The 26947-nt window shown below is 39.6% G+C and overlaps 2 protein-coding genes across 15 annotated transcripts in view; both read left to right on the forward strand.

Annotated features, from left to right (window-relative positions):
- Window positions 1-315: 315 nt before the first annotated feature.
- On the forward strand, window positions 316-11122 carry LOC111254794 (uncharacterized). Of its 9 annotated transcripts, none has more exons than XM_086975220.1 (4): window positions 316-480; window positions 1140-1269; window positions 8583-8779; window positions 9079-11122. In XM_086975220.1, exons 2-4 carry the CDS (start codon window positions 1181-1183, stop codon window positions 9561-9563), a joined length of 771 nt encoding a protein of 256 aa, XP_086831346.1. In that variant the 5' UTR covers window positions 316-480; window positions 1140-1180; the 3' UTR covers window positions 9564-11122. The 9 variants fall into 9 exon arrangements, 5 of the variants coding, with proteins under 5 accessions (XP_086831346.1, XP_086831349.1, XP_086831350.1 ...); XM_086975223.1 differs by having other exon boundaries at window positions 1177-1269; XR_002675180.2 differs by lacking the exons at window positions 316-480; window positions 1140-1269 and adding an exon at window positions 6248-6817 and having other exon boundaries at window positions 9079-10557; window positions 10976-11122.
- A 10332-nt stretch (window positions 11123-21454) lies between these two features.
- LOC111253952 (protein FMC1 homolog) overlaps window positions 21455-26947 on the forward strand; it is a 9535-nt gene continuing 4042 nt past the window's right edge. The window contains exons 1-7 of one of the 6 annotated variants that reach the window (XM_086974497.1): window positions 21455-21591; window positions 21880-22023; window positions 22772-23046; window positions 23821-25068; window positions 25340-25406; window positions 25786-25918; window positions 26268-26896. In XM_086974497.1, coding sequence (XP_086830623.1) covers window positions 24988-25068; window positions 25340-25406; window positions 25786-25918; window positions 26268-26406 — 420 coding nt within the window. In that variant the 5' untranslated portion in view covers window positions 21455-21591; window positions 21880-22023; window positions 22772-23046; window positions 23821-24987 and the 3' untranslated portion in view covers window positions 26407-26896. Of the gene's footprint in view, window positions 22024-22099; window positions 22445-22771; window positions 23047-23820; window positions 25069-25339; window positions 25407-25785; window positions 25919-26267; window positions 26897-26947 lie in introns of those variants that run through there. The other 5 variants (XM_086974501.1, XM_022814237.2, XM_086974498.1 and 2 more) reach the window with 5 other exon arrangements.

A 26947-nucleotide genomic window follows, 5' to 3' on the forward strand; every position in this document is an offset into this window, starting at 1 on the left:
ATTTCTGCAGTGACGACAATTAAAATAAACCGGCTCGGTTGTCACGTTGCACGCACCAGGAGTACCTGGTAAGTACTTCTACGCGCGTTGGGTGTCCCCTCGTCCGTTTTATCGGGGCAGTGCATCACTGAACCGTGCGCATCTCATTGTCCTCCTAATCTTTTAATTCTTACGATTGTCTCGGGAGCAACTCTATTGTGGATAATCTCAGGCTTCTTTGTCGTTCTGAGGGCAGGTGTTTGCCTTTTTGATAAGCTTATGACCTCGATCTTTAATTGGTTGTCGTTGAATAACTCCTTTCTGCCGTACAGGCGTGTGTTTAGGTGTTTGGTACGTCGGAGAAGCTATCTAGGCTTGCATGAGCTGGCTGTCTATGTAGGCGGCCGAAGCAACCGATCGTGTCCTAATTCCAGCAATAGTCGGCGTGCCCATATCAAGGACTTCGAACACTGGCAAGCCACTTTGAGTTCCGACCCACAGGTACTTGATGAAACTGTCCTTTCTAAATTTTAGCTTTACCTCACAACGTTCTGGTGATTATTTTACCGGTAACGCTCTGTCTCGTTACGATGTTCATTCCGAAATCAGCGTCGCTGTATCCTCGGAGTGATAGCGCCCTTTTTTCTTTTAATAATTAGACCGTAATTTTTAGTGCTCTGGAAATAGCTGAGTACTTGCATTTATAATCCGAAATGATATTCGGTGCATTTGTCTAAATATCGAGGCAAAAATTCGGCTATGAAATTATGCCAGATCTAAACACGGCGGACTACTATAAACTACCGAGTGGCTATCAGTGGAGTAAATCTGGATCAGCTTTCCTTTTCTCATTGCCATTGCCCGCAACTGTAGGTCTGCTGGTCTGCACTCAGAGATTTCGAAACGTTCTAGCATTTTTCTAATCTATTTTTCCTGACATAGGACGATATCCTGGTTTTCATGGATTGCAACATTCATAGCCAGGAAGTAGGATTATGGCTGCCCGTTACTTCAAAGTGCTTTTTCGCAGTATTTATCGCTTTATTGATTGCCTCATGTTGATCGCTTGCAATCAGCATGTCATCGACTAAACTACAAGGTACTGTTAGTCCATTCTAGTGCAGAAAGTAGAAGCTGATATATTTTGGGTTTTGTTGCAGGCCAGCATGTGTCAATGCTCCTTTGAATTTCTTCCAGACTGATGGAGACCCTAGACGGCCTATTTGATCTGCAGTATCGATCACTGCTGTCGTATTATCCTTCTGGTCTACGTGAAATCGGACTGCTCAAGTAAGAATCTCTTACGTCAGTTTGTCTATTGGTGCTTGTCTAAGTTTCCGGCTTATGGCAAAAATGGCGTATCGTCTTAAATCTAGATGCCACCACATATACATTATGTGGGAAGAAGCCTTTTTCGGTGAGCTGACTGAAGCCTCGTGTCACGCATCTGGCTTTGTAGCACATGACGGTTCTGTTCGCTTCTATTTCCCATCGTAATATCCTGATCTTAACGGATTTAGTTCGGCTAGAGTCCTGACTTCACTGTTTTTAAATGACTACATTTCTGTGTTCATTGCGGGTCCTTTCATTTGACGTTAGTGCTTTTTTACGCTAGTAGGATGTTCACTTAGAATTCGAAGGGAACCGATTTATTTAGTCTGAATCTATCACTAAGCTGTCTATCTAGCTTCGATCCCGTCTTCTCCGCGTCGTGTTAATCTGAAATTTTGTCTTCTTTATTAGTAGTGTTCTTCTCTTTAGAGTCGGACTAAACCTCTCCCCTGTGTTAAAATTTGTGGCCAGTTAGACTACATATAATTTCTCATTTGTGATTGTTGAAGATTGTGTCTGATGCATAAGTATTAGTGGGTCTTGCTCGAAGCTGACATCTCTTGACCGTACCGTCTTCTGCTTTTCCAGTATCCAGGATAGCCGTAGATCATTTCGAATGAAGTCTAGTCCATAGATAAGCTGACGGTAGTCATAGTCATGAGAGGTCTAATACATTGTACGATTTTACCATAGAACTACTTGGCTCGTTGGTATCTCTGAGTACGGCACTTGTGAACTCGGTTAGACCACGGTTTTTCTAGACTACTCCATTTAATCTTGCTTTGTGAAGCGTACATGTAAATAATTCCCTCTCCACGTACGCGAGTACCCGGCGAACTGCGACCTTTTGAAATTTAAAGCCGCTATCAGGCCGTAGACTTTTTTCATTAGTTAATCGTTTGTGTTTAAAGCTATTTAGAATAGTGTTTATTTAGCATTGTTTGCATTGCGATTTTTAATGAAGTATAAATTTCTCTCTAATAATCGAATGTCTATCTTGCATGGGTTAACGAGTATACGTTCAAGTTCGTTAGTTAGTGCTTAAGGAGACGCACGATGATTTGGTCAGATCAATCGATAACACGGGATGCGATCTTCGTTGTCATTTACAAAGTCGACGTTTTCGTGTTCTAAGACCTTTAATCTTCGCGTTAATTATATAATGGGTTGTCACTTCGATAGCGTTATCTTCCTGTCGTTTACGCCTTCTCTTCGTATTTTGGATTGTGAGTAGAATCGTATCTCGATTGATTTTAAGGCGGTCGTTAGTCACTCTTCCATAGGATGAACTTTCCTTTGACCACACTGATCGGGTCAATTTTTATCAGTGAATTGAGCGAATGATTACTTTGGTCACTTAAAGAGCCTTGGCCATTTTACAGCCCGGAGGGCCGTTATCGTCACGTAGACTTAGTATAAATATACCGGAACCGAACGATTGCAGTTGTTGTTTGCCTCCTGAATTGTACGAAGCGTGATTCGGTGAATCGTTTCTAGCTTCTGAATTAGCTCGTGTCGCGTGCGCCAGCGGAGCCTACCGTTTATGTTAGCAGTGTCAATCAAATAGGTCTAGATTCTCAATGGTCGTCTTTCTGATGTTGTTTTTGAGGTCCGTTACAGGGATACTGGTGCTTCTTTTGGAGGTATTAGCCGTACAGCTTTGGAATGATCCTTCGGTCGAGCATGCTTGTAACCTTTTCGCAAACTGCCGCAGGGATGCTCCCGATCGTATTTGTTCCATTTATGTGATTGTAGATTTGGCACCACGGTCAATTACCAATAATATTGTCCGTTTCTTAATTATCTCCCACGCATCTCCGCATTCCCGTAGTTCTAGCTCGGGTGCATGTTCCCATGAAAGGTAATTGCTCATCCTATACGCGAGGTGTATAGCATTTTACAACGTTCGTTCGTCATGAACTCGAAGCGTTCGTCGGGTTCGGGATAAATACGAATTGCTGGTGTCTGGTTTTCTCTATTCAGTACTATTGGCAGTTGGATTTCATTAATTGTTTGCTGTCCTCTGATGCTGATGCTGTACTCCTGTTCCTAACCATTTGAGCCATTGGACTGTCATACCGGAGGATTCCTCGTTTATTTCACTTGCCCATTATCCTCACGACTCTGGCCTATCAGCATGTGTACACTTTGGCTCGATTTATTAGACTGTGTATGCTGAGATCTGATAGCTTGCAACTGTTTTGGCCGGATTGTCTATCTTGACCCGACTGGCAGAGAGGAGCAGTGATTTCTATGGGTAGCTTGTAGGTCCGTCCCTTCTGTTGCGAGTGCCACCGTTATATATATAAGCCATCTTAAGCAAATATGATCATGCTCACTTGTTATGAAAGTGCACATAGTACCTTTAATTCTATACTTAGAATGCCTTAAAAGTACCTTACATAGGAGGAAAGTGTAATAGCAATCAGGCTTACTTTGTGATGAAAAAAATTCCAAGGAGCTCGCGGGTTCGCATTCTGTTCTAATCAATTTAATTACAATTGTTAGAAGCTCGTGTGAGCTATCATCATTCCCTGATAATAACCCGTGAAAAGCATTTCCGCTTAAAGGGAACTTTTCTATAACTGCGTTTCAGCGTAATGCTCTTTAGAATAACGCGGTCTAAGAAGGAAGACTAATGAATGCCATGTCAATATCTGACTTTTAATTAATTAAGTTGAAGTAATAGTCTTTGAAGCAAGTTTGGCCGTCTAAAGCACCACCCCGAGATTTAAATAACGCATAGCATAATTTCTATTTCCAGTCCAAATAGAACCTCGATTTCCTTATACTGTGCCCCACATAAAAATCAACTTCGAAGTAGGATCGTAACGCACGAGCTACATTACAACGTCGATAAACTAGAAAAAAAATCTGTTGTTATGCGATATACGCGCCGCAGTAAGCAGATTAATAGAAGGACGTATGACCTGTTTTCAGTGTGCAGATCCTCAGATCAGATCTGTGACGATTCCTATACAAATTAAGCAATATCCTGAAAAGGCTCATACGACGCTTGACAAAATCTCAATAACCCTTGCGATACGCGCATACAGGGTAGAGAAATTCGCGTCGACGTAAATCATACTTTAAACCGTACACAGTTGGAACCTTAACTTGCTTTTCAATGCTATGCCTACATAGCTATGAGAATTCCTTAAAAATCTTAGCATCGTGTGAGTAAACTACCTGTGCGATTCAACAGAAAAACATAGTCTTGCAATGAATTGTTGCAGGAGAGTTATCCTAAAAATGAGGGCCATATGTTTTATCAGGACACTTCTAAAGCTACCGGGCTCGCCAAGGCCATGTTTCACCTATCCGAGTTGATTATTTCAGTCATTCCTTCGTCTTAATAATTATTCAATCGTGTAGTCCTGATTTAGATACCGCATGGCCGTTTTTCAGTTACCATACCTGCCTCAATAGCCGTGCCTTTCAACTGGCCCGCCACCTGGTTATTGCTAGCTCTTGTGCTGTCTAAGCTAAAATAGTACGATTATTGTTCATCAGCCGAAAACTCAAAGATTACGTACATGTACAGTCACCTTCCAGTTGTTCTAATGAAAAGCTATTACGCTTTAGTTGAAACCTAAACAACAGAAATATTTGGGCGAAAAAGACGTCACCTCTATGCCCATAACGGAAGTGTCAAATCATGTTGAAACGCAAGTAATCACCCAGTAGTGGTCGATAAAATACTACTTTACAATCGATAAGATAGATATTTCAGCTCATTACGACACCTAGTTGAGTTACTCTGGGAGGTGTCCTGCTGTGAGGGCCACTACAGAGATCTGGCACAGACATTATTATTACTTTAAAGCTCAAGGAGAAGAAGAAGAGAAGATTGGAGCTGATCTTGTCCCATAAGAGCGCTACTGATTCACCTAATGGAATTAAACTGTGTGTTTTTTTTTAAGTGAAACTAGCAACGTCCTCGCTAAAGGAATCTGCTGTAACTGTAGTAGTATTCTTACGAAGCCGAACGAAACAAACGGGCGACACCTGTCCAATTCTATTCGAATTCTTCGTGGATTCGTAACTAAACTTGAGATAATTATTCTTACCCATAGTAACAATGGAATCGACGATATATGTGTATTTAATTGACACATGGCGCTTTAGTTTCCGAGCTAAGAACTTACCTGATTGAAAGTTCTAACGTGTTACCTGCGGCTGCCGATTACATCGTCTCTTAGGGATGGGGACGCGGTGATCTGCATGCGTCCACACAAGACAGATACACTTTGCGTTTCCACAGTTAAACATTTCAGATTTGACAATTGCATAAATTGAACATTTAGTTATTTAAAAAGAGCAAAAAGCTTGTTTCGGTGTCTGTCAATAGGTATCGATAAGGTCGCAACTAGCTAACTAACACACGAAATAATATAAATAACAGGAAAGCAGTCAACTGTGGTACCTAAAATTTCTACCGCTTAGGCAAAATTAACGATGCGTAATAAACAATCTTTCACCTCTAGCCCAATCAATTAGCTGCGAAGAAAATCTTCCATAAGACCGAAGCTGTCTTGAATCTTTATTTCTACGCATGATTGATTTGTCTCGAACATCAGCGCTTTTGCCAGCAAATGATCATGGTTTATTCAAATAATAGTAGCTCAAATTGGCAATGAACATAGCGTACTTCGAAACTAGTTTCCCATCCCCAACGAGGAACAGCTTACCAAAATCAGCGACAGCTGGAACACTTCACAGCTAGCTAATAACGCAGATATAGTTTTTCCTCATGTTGACTTCAATCACCTCTCCAGCTATTGCAATAGACGTTTACCACACAGAACGGTATGCATATGCACAGATCCGTCAATTTAAAGCGTCTCAAATATTTCGTCGCCTACTATCAATAGCGTAAGAGTCATCTGTCGGGCATGAATCAGCGGGTGCTCAAACCAGTGAAATACTGCAGCAGCCATCTTCTTTCCTTGCCATTCTGTCGTATTCGTTCATCTGCCGCTGATGCCCCGTCTCCCTGCCATCCGCTAATGATTTCTAGTGACAGCTAGCTCACCGCAATAGCTTCATTTTGAGCTTCATAACGGAGCGGTGTAAAGCGTCCTATATTTGTATCGGTAACAAGCCCTCTCCTGGGTTTCGCGTGCAGCGCCAACTGACTAGACGACGCGGATCTTGTTGAAATCGAATATGTTAATTTTGCTACAAGCGTTCCGCCGGGATTGGGATAACTAGATAAACCGATACAGCCAATTCAATATTAGATCAGTCTAGCCATGCAGCGTAGCGTATACATCCCATGATTACTATCCGTACAATGTACCTGTCCAAAGGACAACTCTAGATAGATCGTTTGTGCGCTCCAACTCTACGAGAACTTGTGAGAAACGTTAACATTTATTCTAGGAACAATTTGTTGAAGGCCCACCATGAGGGCACTACCTGTTATCGCAATCGGTGCATTGACTGTAGCACTCGTAGCTGATAATATCGATGGGTTTCTTCTGAAGAAAAAATCGTTGAAGAGGTTTGTGATAATGGTGTTCGTTGATCTATATTCGATATCGTGGTGAGCCAGTATCAACATTTGCCGATATGTTGCTAAGATGAATATTCGCGTCTGCCTAGATTGTCGGGAACGATATTTTAATAGACCGATCCGCGCTTTAAGATGAGTACGTTTATCTATGGACTATTATTATGGATCACGGACAATTAGTAAAAACAGGAAGAATAACTTGAACTGCTATCAACAATTATGGCGGCCTTATTATATGATGCAGTGGTTATAATGAATAATGTTTTGGGCAGTGTGATACCTACCTATTTTACCGTTATTTAAAAAAAAAAATGTAAGTATTGCCAGTTTCGTAAACAAACTATATTTGATACGTTATGTAATGGCCCTTTTGAGTCACCTTTTTGTATATGCACTCTGTTACACGAAAACTGGTTTTCTTTGTTACATATCTTTGTTGTCCCCACTTCAAGTTCAATTATTATGTAAAGTTTTTATTAAAAACTTAACGAGGATTATAAGGCCTAGCCACGTCCTATCAGCCAATATGGGAACAAGCGATAAACCTAATCAATGTGAGATAGCCACCCGTTTATCCTTTAATACCTGATTCCGTTATTGCAGTTCTGAAGAAATCAACAATCACATATTTCGAAAAGTGAAAGATCCATTTGAGCGCATGAAAGCGACTATAATTACGCGAGAGTTAAAAGCTAGATTAGATAGTGGCTAGTCTTAAGAGTGTGGCTCTCAGTTCAGGCCATAACTGCAGCATTTTACTGGACTGTTTCAATTTCATTAGCCCACTAGATTGGGCCTATTTTCAGAAACATCAGCTTTAAGCAAAAAAATTATGTCCCTAACAATGCATTGATCGAAGTAGCATAGAACAAGTACCAGCCAGGAACGAATGGGCTTGTGCTATACCCTTGATGCGCAGTACCCTTAACAATATCTCCGGAGTCGCTGATGGCTTCCGTAGCTATAAATGATATATATCTGTATACCCCTGCTTACACGCAGTGGACAATTAAAGTATAATAGAAACTTTTAAAGAGCCTCTCCGCATATAAGTACACGAATAAATCCAGGATTCCGTGAAGTGTAAAAAGTATTTTTATTAAAAACAAACACGAGCACAAACAAGCTTGAAGTATTAAATTAATATTACAATGAAAAACCGAGCAAAAAGAAATCTTCGCAGTGGCGTCTTAATATTTGAGGTGAGTTACGTAAAGGCCGCTACGAGTGTACTGATACCAAAGGTTTTGGATGCTGCCGAACTGCCTCGCGTAGAACTAACATTACTGATTGTTAGGTTCTCTACATGAAATTTCAAGGAATAATTAGACTTAGCTAAAGATTGGCTCAAGGCCTTAACCAATATTGCTTCTTCCGTGGCAAAGCTTAACTACAAGCTTAATAAAGATTACAATCCACTCTGTTAGGAAAAGAGGAGAATTCCAAATCCAAGGCGCGTCGACAGCCTTATACGTTATCTGGATGCTAAATGCTAAGGCGAGAATTGGAGCTCACACGCGCGCCCTCGTTTTTGTGCGCATTTTAAGATTCACTATGTCCTACTGTATGATTTCTATATTTTGACAGAACGAACCTCGGGAGCTCTATAGCTTCGGTGCTAAAGCGTACGCCATGACTGCATTTCTGTCCTTAGCAGATCTCTATATTGCATTGTAATGCCACGCAGCGACTTGAGATGAAGATAACGAATGATCACTCCGCTTGTATTGTCTTCATGTTAATTTGACTATAGTATGAAAATGGTAAAGAAGGGTGCAAAAAAGGGCTACGATAGCCGTTATGGTCATCATCATCATCATCATCATCATATTCCTGCAAATCACGCTCTGCACGTCTCGCATGCTTCCCACCACATGGCGGACTTTCATCATGGAGGAGAAGTGGAGATACACGAAATGGACTTGGCACATGCGGACGATTTCATGCACAGTAAGTAGCCTGTCGTCTGTATAATCTGCAGTCCAAGACTTCAGTTCAACTATTGTGGTCTGTAATTAAATTGTTTTTACTTAAGGCAGTTAGCCAGAGAGTATAACATTTCATTAATAAACATATCAGGTTTTAATAAACATATGCTTAAATTCCCTCAGTAGTTTCATTTCCATTTTATAACTAACCAATCAGAATGCAATTTCAAACTAATATACGAGTACTTAATTTTCAAAAATTTTACTTTGGACTTAATTTTTTCTTCAAGAAGTGTCCCATCTTCGATTTAACTTTTGCAGTGATCCAACAGCACGAAGTTCATCACGCGAGGCCTCCAATGATGATGATGGGCCCGATGGCTCCCATAACTATGGGCATAATGATGCCTACGAGAGGTGAAACAATTGGCAACACGGGAAAAGCTGAGACAGGCATGATAATGCCCGTAATAATGACGCCTGTGACCAATCCAGCAATGATGGCCTCTCTGATGCGGCCAGCGATGATAATGGACATGATGAAGACTATGACAGGTAATGGACATGAAAGCAAAAACAACGAACCGATGAGCGCATCGATCAAGATGCCTCCCGAAATGAGATCTTCTCTAGTCTCGATGAACCCAATGATGGCAATGGCAAGCGAGAGGCTAGCCAGCACAATTCGCTTGCCTATGTCACACCCGAGGGCAATGCACAGACCCAGAAACATATTCCCTATGAAACGACGTAGATCGATGAATCAGCATTCACAAGCGCTGCGCACCAGCCCGCCCGGTTCATAGCGCCTACTATCACCGAGCCCACGTAACGTCTAGCGATGATGGGAAGTACGCTGATTGAAACAAACGTGGAACCCTACGACGTTCAACCAGCTGCAAACGGATCGACTAGTGATACTCTTTCAAGTTCAAGTAACATCGCTAAACAGTAACCAGAAGCGAAAACAAAATTATAATTCGGGAACGGTGTCCACTATTACAGCCGAGAAGGATAAACTGTAAGAAAATCAAATATAGTCTACTAGGGAACAATTGCGCTGGCGTAATTATTTCCTATAGCTTATATTCTGTTTGCCGATCGCGTCTGGCTTGTCTAACAACAATGTAATGACAAACCAAATCTAAACACTTACTAAATAAATATTTCGAGCTTCAAGTCTGGTTCTACCGATGAGCGTCAATATTGCAGGAGTTAATCGGTGCTCATTCAGGTAGAAGGTAGCTGCGATATCAACTGGAAACGAACAGACCGAAACTGAATCGGACGAAGAGCGTTCAATTTAAAGTATAGAGTTATAGGCGCGAAAACTTATCATACGACGGAGGGTTACGCTATTGAAGAAACGAGCGTATTATATGCCGAAGCAAACAATGTATAATATACTAAAGAGGATCAAGGCGTTCCAGACTTTTCATTCACCGAAAGTAAGACAGGGCTACCTTTTAACGAGGTGTGCTCATCTAGTGAAAGCGCTACTCTCAAAAGTTATTTGAAGTTTCGACTTGCCTCAAGCTTAGCTCGTGCTCAGGTTGTTTTTATTGGCAATATATTCGTTTTTAATTGAACTGGAATCACAGGCTAAGTACGCTAAGTTATAGGATGCATTCTAAGGGAAATTTACTATTTCTATAAGTTACAGATCATCGATCCTAGTCAGCCATAATGGCCGAAACAGGTCGTAGCAGACTAATACTTTAAACGGTAGTGCTAACTGAAATTGCGTCCTTGTGTCAGGCTTATGGGCTGATATGCAGGCTATCTCATTGGCAGTTTGGGGTAAAGATCAGTTTCCCTGTTTACTATGCTTCTCTATTTACTAACTGTAAATGTTTTGTTTAATTGAAAGTAAATGGCCTTGACTGAAAGGATTAACAAAAAAAAAAAGGATTCAACTCAATTTATTTGTATTGATACATCAGCGATTGTTTTCAGCCGCTGATATTGCGTCTATATATGTTATCTTTGTACGTATCAATTTGAAAAGGTGCCATAGTATGGTAGTTTTGTATCAATAAATCAGTGATATAAATGTACATATAAATCAGTGAGAAAGTGCTTAAAATTTCAGAGAGACATTGCTTTAAATTAACTAAATTTTGTTTACATAAATTTGTCCACTTAAAACCTTTTAGATTATATTTAATCGAGTGTCTATTGATGGACACCTCCCTTTCTTTCACTTTTGCTTTAGTAGGCGTGATGAAGGGGAGGGACGAGATGGATATGGACTAAGCCTAATCAATCTCCAAAGGGCAAGATGACCAACTACGAACACCAGCAGCAGATCGTATAGAGGTTACCTTAAATAAAAAATGGCATCACTCACCTATAGAAACCATAATTTGCAGCTGTTATGTTTAATGCTTGTCTAGTATAGTTTGTTTACGACTTTTCGACCAATTATATTCTGGCAAGCTAATTACTTAGAAAAAAAAAGGGTTATTTGGCTCATTTTATCTTATTGACAAACTTTTCAAACTGTCTGCCTGTGCAACCCTACTCGGAGCAAAAAGCCTCTCCGTATCATCGTGCTGGCGCATCGTCAAGCGAACGCAGATTACCAATTTAACTCACAGTTAACTTTATCATTTCAAAGCAAAGTTGTGTTCTTGGAAAACGTGCAGGGGCGAAATCCGGCATGTACAATATCAAAACAATAAAACCAAAAGAAGATATCAGCGAACAACTATTATCCCTGACGCAAACCTTGTATTCCGGCTAAAGTATAGCCGATCAAGTTCGGTCGATGAGGACGAAAAAGTTCCGTCATCAATTGACAAGTAGAAAAAGCTCATCGAGCGTTGATCCCTCAAGCGGCTAGCTTGTGACGGTATACGAATGACTTGTTCCACCTCTTGTATGTCACATCTTTACAACTTTAAAGCAGGTTCTAAGAAAACACGGGCTCAAATTATACATGCAATGTCTGCAATTTACTACATTAAGCTGCGAGCACTTTTTTATAGACACCTAGTAATGTAAAACTCGCGAAACATTTACATGGCTTTCTCAAAATGCATGTAAAGCTCAATGGAAAAAAATCAAGCTGATGTAACCGATGTACAACTGTATCTACACACTTGGCTTACTGAAGCCTGTAGCGCTGAGCGTTGTTTCGAGCATTTAATACTGTCTGATCTTAAATAACCTCGAGTTATAGCCGAGCAATGCCCAGCCCTGATCCAAATTTGCTTTAGCTCCGTTTAGGCGTAAACAGCGTCAAGTTGGAGAAGTTGGTAAACCTGACGTCCCATACGATACGGTACGACAGAGCTAAAAATCTCTATTTTTGGGTTGTATGCAAATCGATGTTTAGTGTTGTGCATACAACAATCTTTCAATACCATTTTCCATTTTGGAGCAATCAGCAAACGTTGGGCTACTTTATTTTAAGCTCTCTTGTCGTGACCCAAAAGGAATCTATTTTGACTCTTATGGTAAATCAAATACGACATCAGTTACTTCCGAGCGCGCAGAAGCTGTGAGCTATGGCGATAACCGATTCCAAAACAAAAAAAAATTCCATATCAAACTGGATTTTTTTTTCGTTTATTTATTTGTTTTGAAACTTTATAAAAACAAATTTGATTTGCTACTTTGTGAAAGTCGTTCACATACTCAGATTCAGTCTGCAACAAATTGATCGAGAGACAAATAGAGCAATAACTTTTTTAAAGAGTGGTCGTTCTGACCAGGCGGAGTATATATAACTATGTAATCAGTGTTCCTGTGATTAAATACAAATCATCCAAAATTGCCCCTTCCGTTAATTCATTAACTTCGGTGGTCGTCACATTGCGAGATTAAGCGGCCCCGATAGCAGTTGCCCACTGGAAGTAGCGTCAGACCCCATGCACGATATGGCCGAGCAAAATAAACTGAGATTTTACACAGACAGCCATACAGTCAGCATCTATTTCGTTTCACTCTGAACTATAATCGCTTACGTAAAATGTATCAGATGCAATAATCACGCAGCATATGAAGAAACTCGGCTTGTTAAGGGAGAATAGCCGTAAGAACTGCTAATGGACGACATGATGCTATTGGGACCACTGCAGATTACGAACTGCTCCGGATCCTATCGGGGGCATGGTATCGACTATTCCTTATATCCGCCAAACAGCACAAATATACTCATATCTACGTCGTTCCCGCGGCAAACGAATAATAAACACTTGAGATAATTTCGAAAAATGATAATATTCCTTAATAAAACTACACCTATAGAGAATGTGCCTTAATAAGTATGAAATAACTAGACTAGAATAGGCTACTGGTGATAAAATGTGAGTCCGCGCAGCTTTTAGGCTAATCAGCTTCCTACGGTGGTAGCGAGGCTGACACCATCAACCGATTTAGCATAGGTCGCGTATCGAACTAGACATCTGCGCGTAGAAGATCTTTCTCTAAACAAAGTAACCCACACAGCGAGGATGACGGCCATGGCCTAAAACACTGGGTCGCTAAAAAGATCTATTTTGCAACGGAAAAACGCGACGATACGACAGCAATGCTAGAGGGACACATTGAGGGTGTATGGCTACGGGAACGAGCGTGGTACGAACGGCTTTCGTACCAGTGTTCAAAGGGGGAATTAGAGACTATAAGAGCACTCCAGGGAGGAATTTACAAGCAAAAGCAAAGCTAATTTACTTTCTTTTAGAGGTCACCTCTCTAGTATTCTAATACACACCCCACTTAATATAACCGGGCATGTGAAATCCTTAAATGGTACTACAAAGGATTTTATACCGAGAGGTGCCACCCGCGAAAACTTTAGCCCCAGATTATGTATGTTGGACTAGTGATCTGAAAGGCCGTAGAAGCCAGCCCCGTATGCCTCAAACAAATCCAGGTAAAAGCGATAAGGAATAATCTAATCGGACTGTTAGTCAAGCTTTCTCGGGAGTATCGTTGCTGTCATACTCTGTGTTCCTAGTTTTTATTTCTGGCGGCGATTTTATTCGTAGCGTTCGGATTGCATTTGCTTCCATGATTCTCCATTTTTCATATTTCTCCATCATTTTGTTTATCTATTCACGAAGGCCCGGCATACGCCTCAGGCTATGACTCAGGTCCTTATATATGTCCCTAACGCTGTTGCGTTTACAGAACGATAAAATAACCGAGATCTTACCTGAGATACTTAAGCATTTCCTATTCTGTGCCGATATACTTCAAACAAGCCATGTCTGCATAGCATTTGAGGCAGATAGAATGACACCCGATAGTACCGGAGGCTAATATCTTGAAAGCCTTGGTCGCTCTACCTGTAGTTGTTTTTAGGTGTGATTAGGTGAGCCGCTTCCTGCTGTAGCCCCACACGAGGCGGTTTTTTTTAATTGTGTTGTTTTTGTTACGTATCTACCTTTCTTCTATCTATAGTTCCCAAAAGATCAGTTCGTTTCTCTTCTAAGCGCTTTGAGTCTTCCTTGCACAATTTACTCCTAGTGTTTCTCATGCTTGCGTCTGTTGGTGTTCTCCCGCCTGGTGTTATTCTGTACCGGTCTAGCGTATGGCGTGACGAAATTTGTGATTAAAGCTAATACCTTCCTGACACCTGCATCGGATCTATGCGTCACTGACATGTTTCTGGCCAGGCCGTTGATAGCTTGAACTATTTTTGTTGTTGCGTAGTCGACGTGTGCTGTACCCAATAATACCTGGTATACTATTTTCTTTGACGGTGGAATCGTATAGCCATTTAACTTCGACATATTCGAATTTTTCATACCATTCACCAGAAAAAATTACAGAGGCCAGTTTGTGTCCGTGCTCCTGAATCCAGCTTGTGAGTATTTCCATTATATCATCAATCCTGATTCAGAGGTCAGTTTTTGTCTTTAAGTAATATAACTGCTGACAAGTGATTCGCAAAAGTTGTAGTTGATTTGGGTATCATCGTATCCCACGGTAGTGGTCGTAATACTGATCCTTGCGGGGCCTCTGTGCCCGTCTGCGCTATATGATACAGTTTTGCACCACAAATATATCTTCTAAGTAACTGGAAATGATCTTTTAGGAACAAAAGAAACCTCGTACTTCTCTAGTCTGCTTGGACTGCCCTGCCGGTGAATGGAGCTGAAGGTATCACAGCGGTCCTTTTTATTTTACCTTCTGCTACACTTATTACCTCTTGAAGCGTGTCAATCGTAAATGGCCCTTTTATAAAGATATCTTTGTGGGCTGAGATCTTGGCAATGACGAAATGCTATTTAAGAGTAATGCAGAAAATCGACTTAATTTTTGATGGCCGTCTTCTTTCGAGCAGAACTGTTGCACCGGCTGATGTTAGCCATTGTTACACCTACATAATATCAATCCTTTTTAGCTTAAATTGAAGCAGAAGAGCTTATTTACTACAGGCAGCGCTGTCAGTCGTCGAACCTCCGGGACATGCTACTATCAGGAATTTTAGCCCTGCTATGATGATTCGCAGCGAACCTTCTTGAGCCTTTTTTTTTATTTTTGTTCTCACAAAACCTATGAGATAACTATATTGTGTAATAAGCAGTTGTACTATTCGATCTATTTTAATCCAGTTTATGATGGATATTACTTGACACTTTCTAGCAAGATTTCGCTGGCTTAAGGAATTTCATACACGACCTATATATACATATACATACTCGAACACTGGACAAAGCTGACTGAGAGTCATAAGGCACGTACGATACGTATAGTTTCAAAGTGAATTTTTACAAAAATACATAAAGAACCAGCATACACGACAATAATCAGATCTATTCTGAGTTAAAGGGATTTTTCCGCCTGCTAAAAACGCATGTATTTAGCATTTACTATTCGGAGAGGATATTTATTATATGGGCATACAGAAGCGGCATCATTAGATACTATATTTATTGTATATACTATAGATATTATTTTTATCATTGGGTGTTTCAATGTATCGATTAGATAATCATGTTTATATTTGTAAAAGGATGTTTTCTGCTCACTATTTTTGATGATGGTACGAAATTCGTACATCTACTTTAGCTTCCACGCAGCAGGTAATTTATTAGATCAGCCAAACCATGTATATAATGACCACAGAGGCAAGATGCCCTAGCATTTAAATCTAGTTTAGAGATATATATAGTTATTTTGGATAGGGTAGGGTTAGGTGTGGCATAGTGTACAGTCATCGCTTGATAGTACTGCAGTTCGCTCGCATTAGCCATTAATCTTCATTACATTTCCGCGGCAAAATTCATGAATTTTGCCGCGGAAAAAATAAAAGCAAACAAGAAAAATGTATCGAAAATGAAATCTGACGGGTAACTTCAACAAGGGTCAACAAGGATTCTATATTTGACGCTCGTTTACTAGAAGACCCGCTGGCGAAACTGCCAGCTTGATCTATACACTCTGCTAACGTTAGCCAGGCGCTAACCTGCTAAGAATTTCTCTACAAAAGTGAAAGATTTCATAAATAGAGGGAGAAATTTTCCTGTTAAAAGGCTGGTTCTCATGAGTGCCAATTAGAATTCGCCTCCGCGATATGCCTTCAACTCTTAATGTAGACTAAACCGAATCTACTAGAGCTTCCTCTTCAAGGTTATTCCCAATCGCACTTTTACAATACCAGGCCGTGGAAAATATATCGTTCGATTACAAGCAACGTCCGGCAATTTATATTCGGTGGAACATTTTTAAACTCGAGTAGTTGGGAAACCCTTCCTTTTTCATCACAAATAATCCACAAAAAATCTGTAGCAAGCCTACTGTAAGCATCCGTCGAGTCTTAAACGCACCTGACCTTTTTCCCTTCACGAAAATGTAGAATCATATGGTTTTGTATATGAATGATATTTTTATGTTCGAATGTGTGTAAGTTTTCAGTATGTTATAGGAAACTGTAGGAGATCGGTGACGATACTGCATTGCTCGATTGACGAGCTGATGCAGTTCCGACATTTAGGCCAACTTAGAGAGAAGAAGGACCGCAGTTCTGTGTATGTCATCGAGATGGATGTGTTCTGCAAGTATGACTCGAAGGCCGCCTAGATGTGACGAATCGGACTGAGCAGGCATGTCTGTTTCAGTTGTAGTGAGAAATTCGTCTTCTGTCATTTTTTATGAGTTTGCTGAACCGCGGAAACACAAGGTGCCGTTAGTGTGGCCAATGCATGTTGCTCGCGTGCCTTTACCTAATTCAGGTATCCAATATTATTTCGCCGCTTTTTCGTGTCTTTTTTACTTGTATATTATTAACTATCCTGATTTATCATCATTATAGAACTTCGTGTGGTTCGTGTTGTGCGCTGGCCGAGTTAACGGGATGATTCGTTCAAATTTTGTTCCGCTAAGGTCCGGCTTGGATTTTTTTTCGGATCTCTTGTGTTCCATTAAGTCATGCTTGAATTGTCGAACGTGCCAGCTAACCGAGACATGGAACGCAAAATATTTCAATAGAAGTTTCATTCCGTGACTAATGTCTGACTTACTGCCAACTAAATCACCGCTATCAGGAAATTGACCGGTGCGCAAAAAGGCTTACATTAAATTTCTTGCATGCAGAGTTGACTTATCGCATTCAATCGCACATCGAAACCATTAGGCCTTAGAGGGAGATGGCATGACTCGTCACCTTAAAGCCTTGCCGGAGACGAGCATATCAGCAGCACGTATTGTACCTATACTATGTTGTATGTATGTATGTAAAATGTCTACCTAACGTTACCTGTTGCAGCAGTAATAACCAGCCTGTTGTACCTTGCAGAAGTTTTGTTTATAATAAGTAATGGGCTCAACAATGCCTCATCTAATATACCGTTTATAAACTTAGGCCTGACTGTATCGATAAATATTAAGTGTCGTACTATTCCAGCCTGCGCGTGTGCCTATGCATAGTAATTATATGCGTATTATAATAACAAAACGTATGCATGTATATGTCCATTAGTGGAAATGAATTTTAATAACAATTGCACTAAGAGACTGTCTACCAGATTTTGTCACATCTAACTACACTGGTCCAGTACGCAGAAAGAACAAATGTGACGATCGTCAAGTCGCCGATTCAACCTGATGTCCTGAACGACCTCTTGCAGTTTTCTGGACTAAGAAATGACGGAACTCTCTTACATTGTGGCCTGCGCCACGGGTGGCCTAGGAGACGATCCCGAGTCATGTTTATATAGTTACTTTAAACATGCAACAAATATCCGCAACTGCAGGGAGAAATTTTAGACAAAAATTCTAACGACACCAGAATAGGCATCACACGTGCACCTGCTTAACTAGACAATCCTATACCCCCAAGTGCTGGAAATTTCAATAATGCACCATCAAAATAAAAAAAAATATATATATATATATAAACTAGGTAAATTCGTGTGAAATAAGCGGCTTGAGACGAAATGGGGTGACTTTAGTGAAACTTTAGGCTTTTTGGACTTGGGTTGGGTAATTGCAGTCCTTTCACAAATATAACTTAAGTGTAAGTTCTCTTACCTCCTCCGAGAACACATATATGTATATTAACATGGTATAGCAGCGCTTAATAGAAGAACCACGCGATGGGAAAATGCAGAGGCAATTCAGTTGATATATGATCATAGTCGATCGCAGATTTCGTTGGCAGGTCGAGGATCGAGAGTCCTTAGCTAACGAAGTACCATAGTAATAATAACAGGAATCATAATAATAATCATTATCATAGTTCTTACTAACCCTCAACGACTGCTTCTCCTTTAACTATCGATTGAAGTAACAGCCGCTTGTCTCGGTTTCATCTGCATGCATGGACCTACTACTAAAAGAGCTGCCTTAGCGTCTTCGGCATATAAATATTACATGTTAATATTTCATTCGAAAAAATAACCCTAGGCCACCCTCAATGATGTTCGATGTGAAGTCTCCGAAAGTAAGTTCAGAGAGTAAACATGATAGGTTTAAAAGCGGGAAAGTTGATTTGTAATTCAGTAGGTCACGTGAGAATTTTTTTCGCTAACGGGAACTCGATTAGCGTCAATGAAATTGTTACGATCCATTGACTCGGGAGGTAAGCCGCCAACTCGGTCTTTGTGAATTTGATGAAAAGCAAAATTAAGATCATGGCTCCCTGAGGTCTATAGGGGTATGTTGAAGGGGTTCGTGCTTTCATCGGCCTGGGCATGGGATTGCGTACTGTGTCGTCGGTGAAGAGATCTGTACGTTTGTATATTTCGAAAAAAAAATATATTGTATGCGATGTATGACAGGTCCTTATTCAATCTTCGATCACTAATATTGAATAAATCCACTCTAACTTGCGCATGATCTTATTTTTGTAATCATCGATAATTGCCAACCTAAATGCTAATTAGGTAGGAGCCCAGTTTTATCATCCAGCTTACTTTGCAAACACTACACCTAATAATTCACGTAAAGGAGTATTTTGTTAGATTCACTGAAGAGGAGACGCACCCAGTAGCAGCTTTTATCGATCTTAAAAAACTTTCGATAATGTAGATTGTCGGAAGATGACAGACAAACTAGTTTTGTTTATACTCAACAGTTATTCATAACTAATTTCTAACGAACCGAGAGCAACGTATAAAGGTATTGGTAGTAGCAGAAGTCCTGTACAAGTGTAGGTTGTATGATGGCGCACCGCCAACTTTAACGTTGAATCCAATTTTCTCTAATATCTATATCAATGATGAAATATTTATTTCGATAATTTTTATCTGAAGGATGGTATCATACGATTGGCAGGCGATAATCTCTGTTTTCCAAAGAAGAAAAACAAAAAAAAAATCTAAAGATTTCAGAAATCAGTTTTAGACAATAAATATGAAATGCCCTCAATGGGAAATGCTATACACGAGCTGAGCCAGACATAATGACGCTAGAACTGTTGTTAAGAGTGGGTAGGGCAATAAGGCCTTGGATTGTTAAAATATCATACTCAGCTAACTTTAACTGTCTGATGCTTAGTCGAATACGAATAGCTTAGCTCAGTTTTCCAATAGAGACAATCAAGCTAAAAAAATGTGCTCAAAAAAAACTGAAATTTGCTGTTGGTATATTGTATAAATCGAGGAATAAAACGCACATTCAATTCCGTAAGTCTATATACTCCGCAACGACAAGCTCTGCCTTTATTTACTGTATGGTGTAAACTGTCATTTAACAGTTATTTCGACGATAGCTTCCTTAAAAATGTCTAAAAAAATGTTGGAATCTATAAGGCGAAAAAGGTATACAAAGTTTTAGCGGCACACATAGTTATTCTGCCCAAATAGACAGGTAAAAGATCTACTGATGCCCGTAGTAAAACATATGCACTAAATAAATGTTTTACCTTCAAATTAGTGGAACTTACTACTAATAGGTCAGCCATATTGTGTTGTCCTGTCAGTATTAAAAAGGATCATCCAGCACTATCTAATATTTTTGAAAATAAAAATAAGCCTAGTCACAAAAAAACAAAAAAGGTAAAGTCATGCATCTTTGAAATTTTTTGGCAAACCTTTTAATTCACGATATGTAAACAACATATGCATTTTAGACATACACTATATTATGAGTTTCCTCATTCAAATATCTATTGGGTTTGGTTATTTATTCTATACAACGGCCTTTCTCAAATAATTACTATACTCTTATTATGTCATGTACAGATGTTTACATACTCTGCTGATAACACAGTATAGCACGCAGATGCACATACTACTGATTCGTGAATAAATGTTCCTCTCACTCTGTGGAATGGTCGATCAAATCAAAACCTCTCGCATAGATTAGAAAAGTTACCTCACAGACGGTATTAATCAAAGTACGTATTAACGAAAAACAATTTCTCACAGGATATCGTAAGTAGGATGATGACACACGTGGCACATTATAATAAGGTGTAATGCACACCTGACAGGTTTCTCTTGTCGAGCCTTTTTTAAAGGGCTTCAGGTAGCAGGCTGATATGTAATACGACAAACATACGCATGCCACTTTATCAGGTACTGTCAATTACTTCATTTTTAGATACTTTCCTTTAGGACGCCATGTTAATGAGGCCAATTTAAGGGACAAGAAATGCACTAATTAACTCAGTATTGTGAAAAGAACTACAACATTTATAGATACCCGTAGAGAAAGACAGAAAAACAGAAGTAATAATATAATTTATTATTTTATAGAGGTCACGCATATGTTATGGCCCTGGAGGCGGTAAATCAGTTTCAAAAGGTGTCAGGTTTGATCCACTCGCGTTACTCAGTCAGTTCTTTTTCCTTCAATATGTTTATTTCGACGATTACCTGATACAGTGTGATCGTATTCATCAATACATATATATATATATATCCAGCTATTGTTAATCCCATAAAAGCTCCGTAACGACTTCCTTCGTATTTTTATGGACTTGTTGCTTAAACTAATCAAATCGAGATGCTCTAAATAATAGTTCCTTCGAATTTATCACACGTGCGGAACTATTTCGAAATGTCGTCAAAAGTGGCGCAACAAATTCGAGTATGTTCGGGTACGCAACTACAAAGAGCCGTACTGCTTCTTTGCGCAAACATGATCCTAGAGGAAACGCGCCACTCGAAAAGAATGAACTGAGATGGCGTCTCTCTCTCTCGACGGCAATTTTCAACGATGGGAAAGAGTAACTTACGGCAGCGTATAGTAAATCGAGATTTGTGAAAGAGCTTACGTCTGGTTCTGTGCGGACTATACTGCTGTTGATCAAGTCATTCGAAATTAGTTCGTGTTGGCTGGCGCAAATTCGCTAGCTCGCGTACATGCGTAACATGTCCCAACGAAACAAGCTTATTTAGAAAACTCGATAATAATAAATACCATAATCCAATTGTATGAAATAAATCCACTCAAACGAAAGCTGATAAAGACTGATTAGACAAAACGACCCGTTATGCAGAAATTCAAAAGAATAGACAGAAAAAAAAACTCCCCAGTCCTATGTGTCTATATCACTTTAGTTTATTAGGTTCTTTTGCAGATCTACCACTTCTATACTTATATTTTACGTACGTGTTGATAGCCTAATTAGAATAAGATCTATCACTAGAAGATACATCCCATATAGAGATTAACGCAATCAAATACAAATCGTATTTCGTGCTGCTTCGTGTGAAACAGGCGATCACAGTCGAGGGTTCCATTTAGAGCGTTCAACCTTGGCCAGTGGCTGTATAAAGTGGAGTTCGCTGCTGTTTTTCAGTTTCAGCGGTTCATTTTCATGGCACTTCCTAGGAGGACGCCGTTGGCCGAAGGACAACAACGGTATGTAGCACACCAATTTAGGCCATGCAGCTATCACATGCGTAGCCAACGTTAATTGATCTAACGTTAATTGAGCTAACGTTGATTGGTTTTATTTTATACCTAAATATTTGAAGGCTTATGCTTTAGCTGCTTAAAGCCTTATCCCTACACTCCTTTTCTGAAACTGTGGTTTGTACGATGGTGCTTAGTTAAACGTAGACAAAATCACATTTTACTAGTAATATAATACTAGAACCGTTCATAAAAACTGTGTGTAATGTATGACACGTGAGCTTGAAATAGCATTTCTATTCCGGTCTTTGCTGCTTTCGTTCAATATGGGCACGTACGCACTATAAAAACATAGACGAAACTGGACTAGGCAACAAATTGCACGGTACGTTCGTGAGTATATACAATTCAAGAGCAGATCATCCAGGTAACAGGGGTCATTCATTATCAACCGGTGCTATCACTATATACACATATATACGTATTTAAGCATAGGCATGCCGAATCTAACCACATAATAGCAGCAGTTGCAGAAACCCTTTTTTAATGTGTCACTAAATATCTTACCCTTTTAATAACGGGACGAGTAATTATTGTGCACATTTAGGAATAATGAAATGAAATAAACGCCTGTTATTTATTATGAGTTATTATGGACCTAGATCTACGTACACATCTCTAAACAACTGATGAGATTTCTCATGTTGAATGTAGTGATTTTAATGATTAGTTAAAATATCAAATATGGTTTCAGGTTTAAGTTCTAGCCATTAGCACGAGGGACTTCGTGTCGAGTAAACCCCATAGCTGTTAACAGCCATGATGAAGTTGAGCATCTTATTAGCAGTCGTGACCCTGTGTTCAGCTCTGCCGGATTCAAATGTGCCAACATGTAAACCAACAGAACTAGAGGTAGCCATGGAAAATGAGCCTGTATTCAAACAGTGCAATGGAATCCTTCGTAACTGGCTACAAGCTAAGTGGAACTTGACTGACGATCAAGTCAGAGCTGTCGGAGCCAAGAAGATCGTAAGTTAGCAAAGTGCTTGTTATTTGCTTTTATTGTTCGTAAATGTACTGTATATTAGAATTTACATATTGCTCATTAACCGCCCTTCATATACAGAGCGGCTGGTTCAAGCTAAGAGTCGAAGCTGGTACAAATAAGTTAACTATTAAAAACACTGGTCCTATTTGTCTCTGGTCGTCTATTTGGCCTTTCATTTGCGCAGTAAGTTTTGTTGATCGTACATATTTTTCGCTGATAAACAATGCATCTATGCGAAATACCAACATAGCATTAAAATACGCTTGTTAATGCTCACATTGATCCATATCTTGCTCAATATTCATCCGCCGTCTAATATTTTACTATCTAATACCGTATTTCCTATAGCTAAAGGAAAGTGTTTCTTTGTTTTTTAAATTGCCGATTTTAACAAACTAGATCTGCGCCACGTGTAGTAAATAGTGACGATAAATCTAATGAGCAGTAAACACTAGCACGGAAAAATGAAGTCCGGTTACTGACTAATAATAGTTATGCGGTGATGGTCGCGTTCAGTTTAGTTTATGTTAGCTAATTTCAGTAAGCTCGATAAATATAAAGCTTTTTCGGGTCGGTCGCTCTAGCCGTTTTGTTTCCAATGCTGCTCTACAAAACCGTTATATTAAAGAATAATTAGAGTACACGTACACACGCAGACACGTTTGACAGAAAGATTGCATTAGTCATGATGTGAAATTTACGACTAGTACCAGCAAAAACAAATACGTTTGTTTTTATATACGCGTATATTTCAGGGAAACGAAATTGGCTCCCAGCTGCTCGTTCAGGTTTCCCCGCAAGTCTGTATGGTCACACCCATCTTCAACCCGCCGCGTGGGCCCCCAACGTTGGGAAACCTATGCAAATTCGAAGGTTCTTGCTTGATACCGCCGACATATAGCAAATGTTAGCAGTGTCTATCGAGGACTGTTCGATTTGGGTTAAACTATCATTACAAGATTGTCCTGCAAACGAAGTTGTGTTTATTTAGTTGATAAAGTTGCTAAATGTATACAGCCACTCTGTGTAAACACGATCAGTGTCTTCACAACTCTTCAATATTCGAATAGGTTATTTTTAATTAGCTTGTGTGGAATATAATTTATGCTATCATAATGCTGCATCTAAGCTTAGAACTGGCTAAAACGTTTTTCTTGTTGCCACCGCCATGTTGATATCATACGTATTGATAAGATAAGACGCCTGTAGGTGGTGTTAGCAGATAGTGATAAGGCCTTTCACTCTACTACATACATTTAAAAAATAAGATGTTTCTATCATCAACGTTTATTTGCCATTTTTACTAGCAACTCTCATCATGCATCTCGATTCGAAAAGCCACTCTAATAGTTTTCATCTGTAGGCTGGACTTGAGGGCAATACTTTACTATAGGTGGCACAATCTGCGCTGACAAGATAGACTCACCACCGAGAGCAGTCTGCACAGAATTCGTACTACGACCTTAAAAAAGCTTCCCCATATTCTATAACGCTACTAAACATCGTGGCCAGTATTTATCGAATCATGACAGTCATTTGACCGTCACACATATCACTTAGTAATATACTTGCGACACGTTTCTCTGTAATATTATAAACAGTGTCGAAAATCCGTTAGGTGCGTAGACTAACTATTAGATTTACGGCTCCTAATCGTGCTAATATTAACTTGTTATCAAATACTTGCGTCATATATATCATGGAAAATCACCGTAGTACAGCAAGATTTTTCACTGCGAGCTCCATAAGTGAATGCATCGCCGTCTCTTTTCGCCTTTGCTTCATTGTCGTCCCCAGCTCTTCGCGTCTAGAACTGGAAATATATGGCGCGCCCTTAATTCAAAACAGACGATCCCTCAAGGAAAACATAGCTTACTATTATTCTTTGCTACTACCTGCGCTTTCTTCTTAACCTTCTGTAAATGGACCCAACAGTAATCGTAAACCTACGTAAATTTGTCCGTAACAGTGAAGTGATCGAATTGCTTGCGATTGTCATTAATGTAAGTACAAGATTGAACTAGAATTCACTTAACGCCCCACACAAGTCAGGGCCGGTTTAAGATACGTTTTCATACGTTGGGGACTGACGTCCGCAAAGCGACCCTCAGATCTTAGAATACAAATAGGTGAGATTCTATTCTATTCCAAACTAGTTTCCGAAGATAATTGAAATGTCAATTTTTTGGATAAAAATTTTAAGACAATTACTCGCTATATGCAATAACACTGAGCGAACAAAGAATTGTTAGATTTTATTAAATGTTTGTTTAGGTTAGCAGGAAATTGACGCTTCGTCATCTCAACAGAATTCGTTTTAGGACGCAAGACTTAGCTAAAGGTAAGATGGTGAATGCTTGAAACCAGCCATAGATAAAGTTTATTTCGTGTGGAAAAAAGCTTTACACTAGAAATAATGCTTAATTGTAGTATCTAACGTAAAGCTCGAATTATTTAATTCTGTTCATGTATTGTATAAGTACGAGCATATGATTTTAGTGCTGGCCATGTCTCTTTATTTATTGTTCACAACTGCTGGTCCGCGAGTTTGCCATAACATGCTATATTATAGGGTTGTCCGCACGTAAAATTTTCGCTTTTTGTTCTGGTCACTTAGCTACATACGGTAAATTCCGTTGATTAAAGGGAGCCTGGGGCATTTTAGAACGATATGGCCGCAACAGCTCGTGCTTTACGCTCTCTGCGCAACTTTTACACAGAGCTGCGACGTAACATGCCTGCCAAGATGAAAATAACGGACAGCCCCGCTGTTCGATTCACGTTGGCGACAGCTCGAAAACACCGTGAAACCGACGAGAGGCTTTGCCTGCAGCGACAGGAGTTAATCAACAGGTAGGGCCTCCCAGCCAGAACATACTACACTCGTAAGAACAAACTTCGCGAAAAAATATTCTCCCGGTATCAACGTCATGTCAAGTAAAAAAAAAAAAAAAATGTGAATAAGTTTATCACGTAGCATAGTTACCGTTACCGTTATAGTTACCGTTTACAAGGTCCTGCCGTACGGCTAACTTTTATGAGTGCAGGATTTATTACACTAAAACGTACACACAGATTGCAGAGTGTGAGATTGTTTGCACCAACTTTGTCAGCTCTGTACAGTCAGATTTTGCAATGTGTAGTACATTCGAGTGACAAATCAATTAAATGCGTGTTCTCTGTTATGTTAATTTAATTCCAGGCTTGACACGTTTACGGTGTACCTGCAAAGCAGCCGTCGTGTGGCCGAAATCACAAAACAATATCATTCACATGGGGAGCGATCTATTGAAGAAGCGGCTTCGCTTGTGGGTCTTGGCCTTCCCAAAACAAAAGCATAGGAATACAGTTCAAAATTACACAGGAACACGAGCTACCATTAACCATTTTTAATGAAAATAATATTAATAGAACAAAGACTATGTACATATTTTAAAAAAACTTCGATAACAAACAAAAGAAACGCAAATATTTGCCTGTGATCCTTGTTGTTTGGATATAATTAGAATTCTTAACAACAAGATTTTTTTCAAAGAAGCTTTTTTTTTGTTCTCCAAACTAGTTTGCCCATAACAACTTATGCTCGTCGTGCTATAGGTTAAACTTGACTGCGTAAATAAACGCCAATAACTCCGATTGTTGACATCTGATAACTGGAGAGCGTTTCTCATAAGTAACTAATAATTAGACGATAATTATTTCATTCTACAAGAACAAATCATTACTTATGGATTTTGCCTTGTATCCAGTGAGTTAAATTATCTCCGAATAAAAAGAAATTTGCAATTTAGGGGAAATTATTAATAAAGGGCTCATTATTAAGCACTCGCATTTTGCGGTAACTATTTTTGCCCTAGTTTTGGGATGTTTTATATATATATA

The sequence above is a fragment of the Varroa destructor genome, unplaced genomic scaffold, assembly GCF_002443255.2.
Source record: "Varroa destructor unplaced genomic scaffold, Vdes_3.0 BEIS01000007.1, whole genome shotgun sequence".
Classification (NCBI taxonomy): Eukaryota; Metazoa; Arthropoda; class Arachnida; order Mesostigmata; family Varroidae; genus Varroa; species Varroa destructor.

Coding starts and splice junctions, on each gene's coding strand:
- LOC111254794 (XM_022816017.2), top strand. CDS start 6,720: ATGAGGGCACTACCTGTTATCGCAATCGGTGCATTGACTGTAGCACTC. Junction 6,818..8,582: donor AAGAAAAAATCGTTGAAGAG/GTTTGTGATAAT, acceptor ATTTGACTATAG/TATGAAAATGGTAAAGAAGG. Junction 8,780..9,078: donor TGCGGACGATTTCATGCACA/GTAAGTAGCCTG, acceptor TAACTTTTGCAG/TGATCCAACAGCACGAAGTT.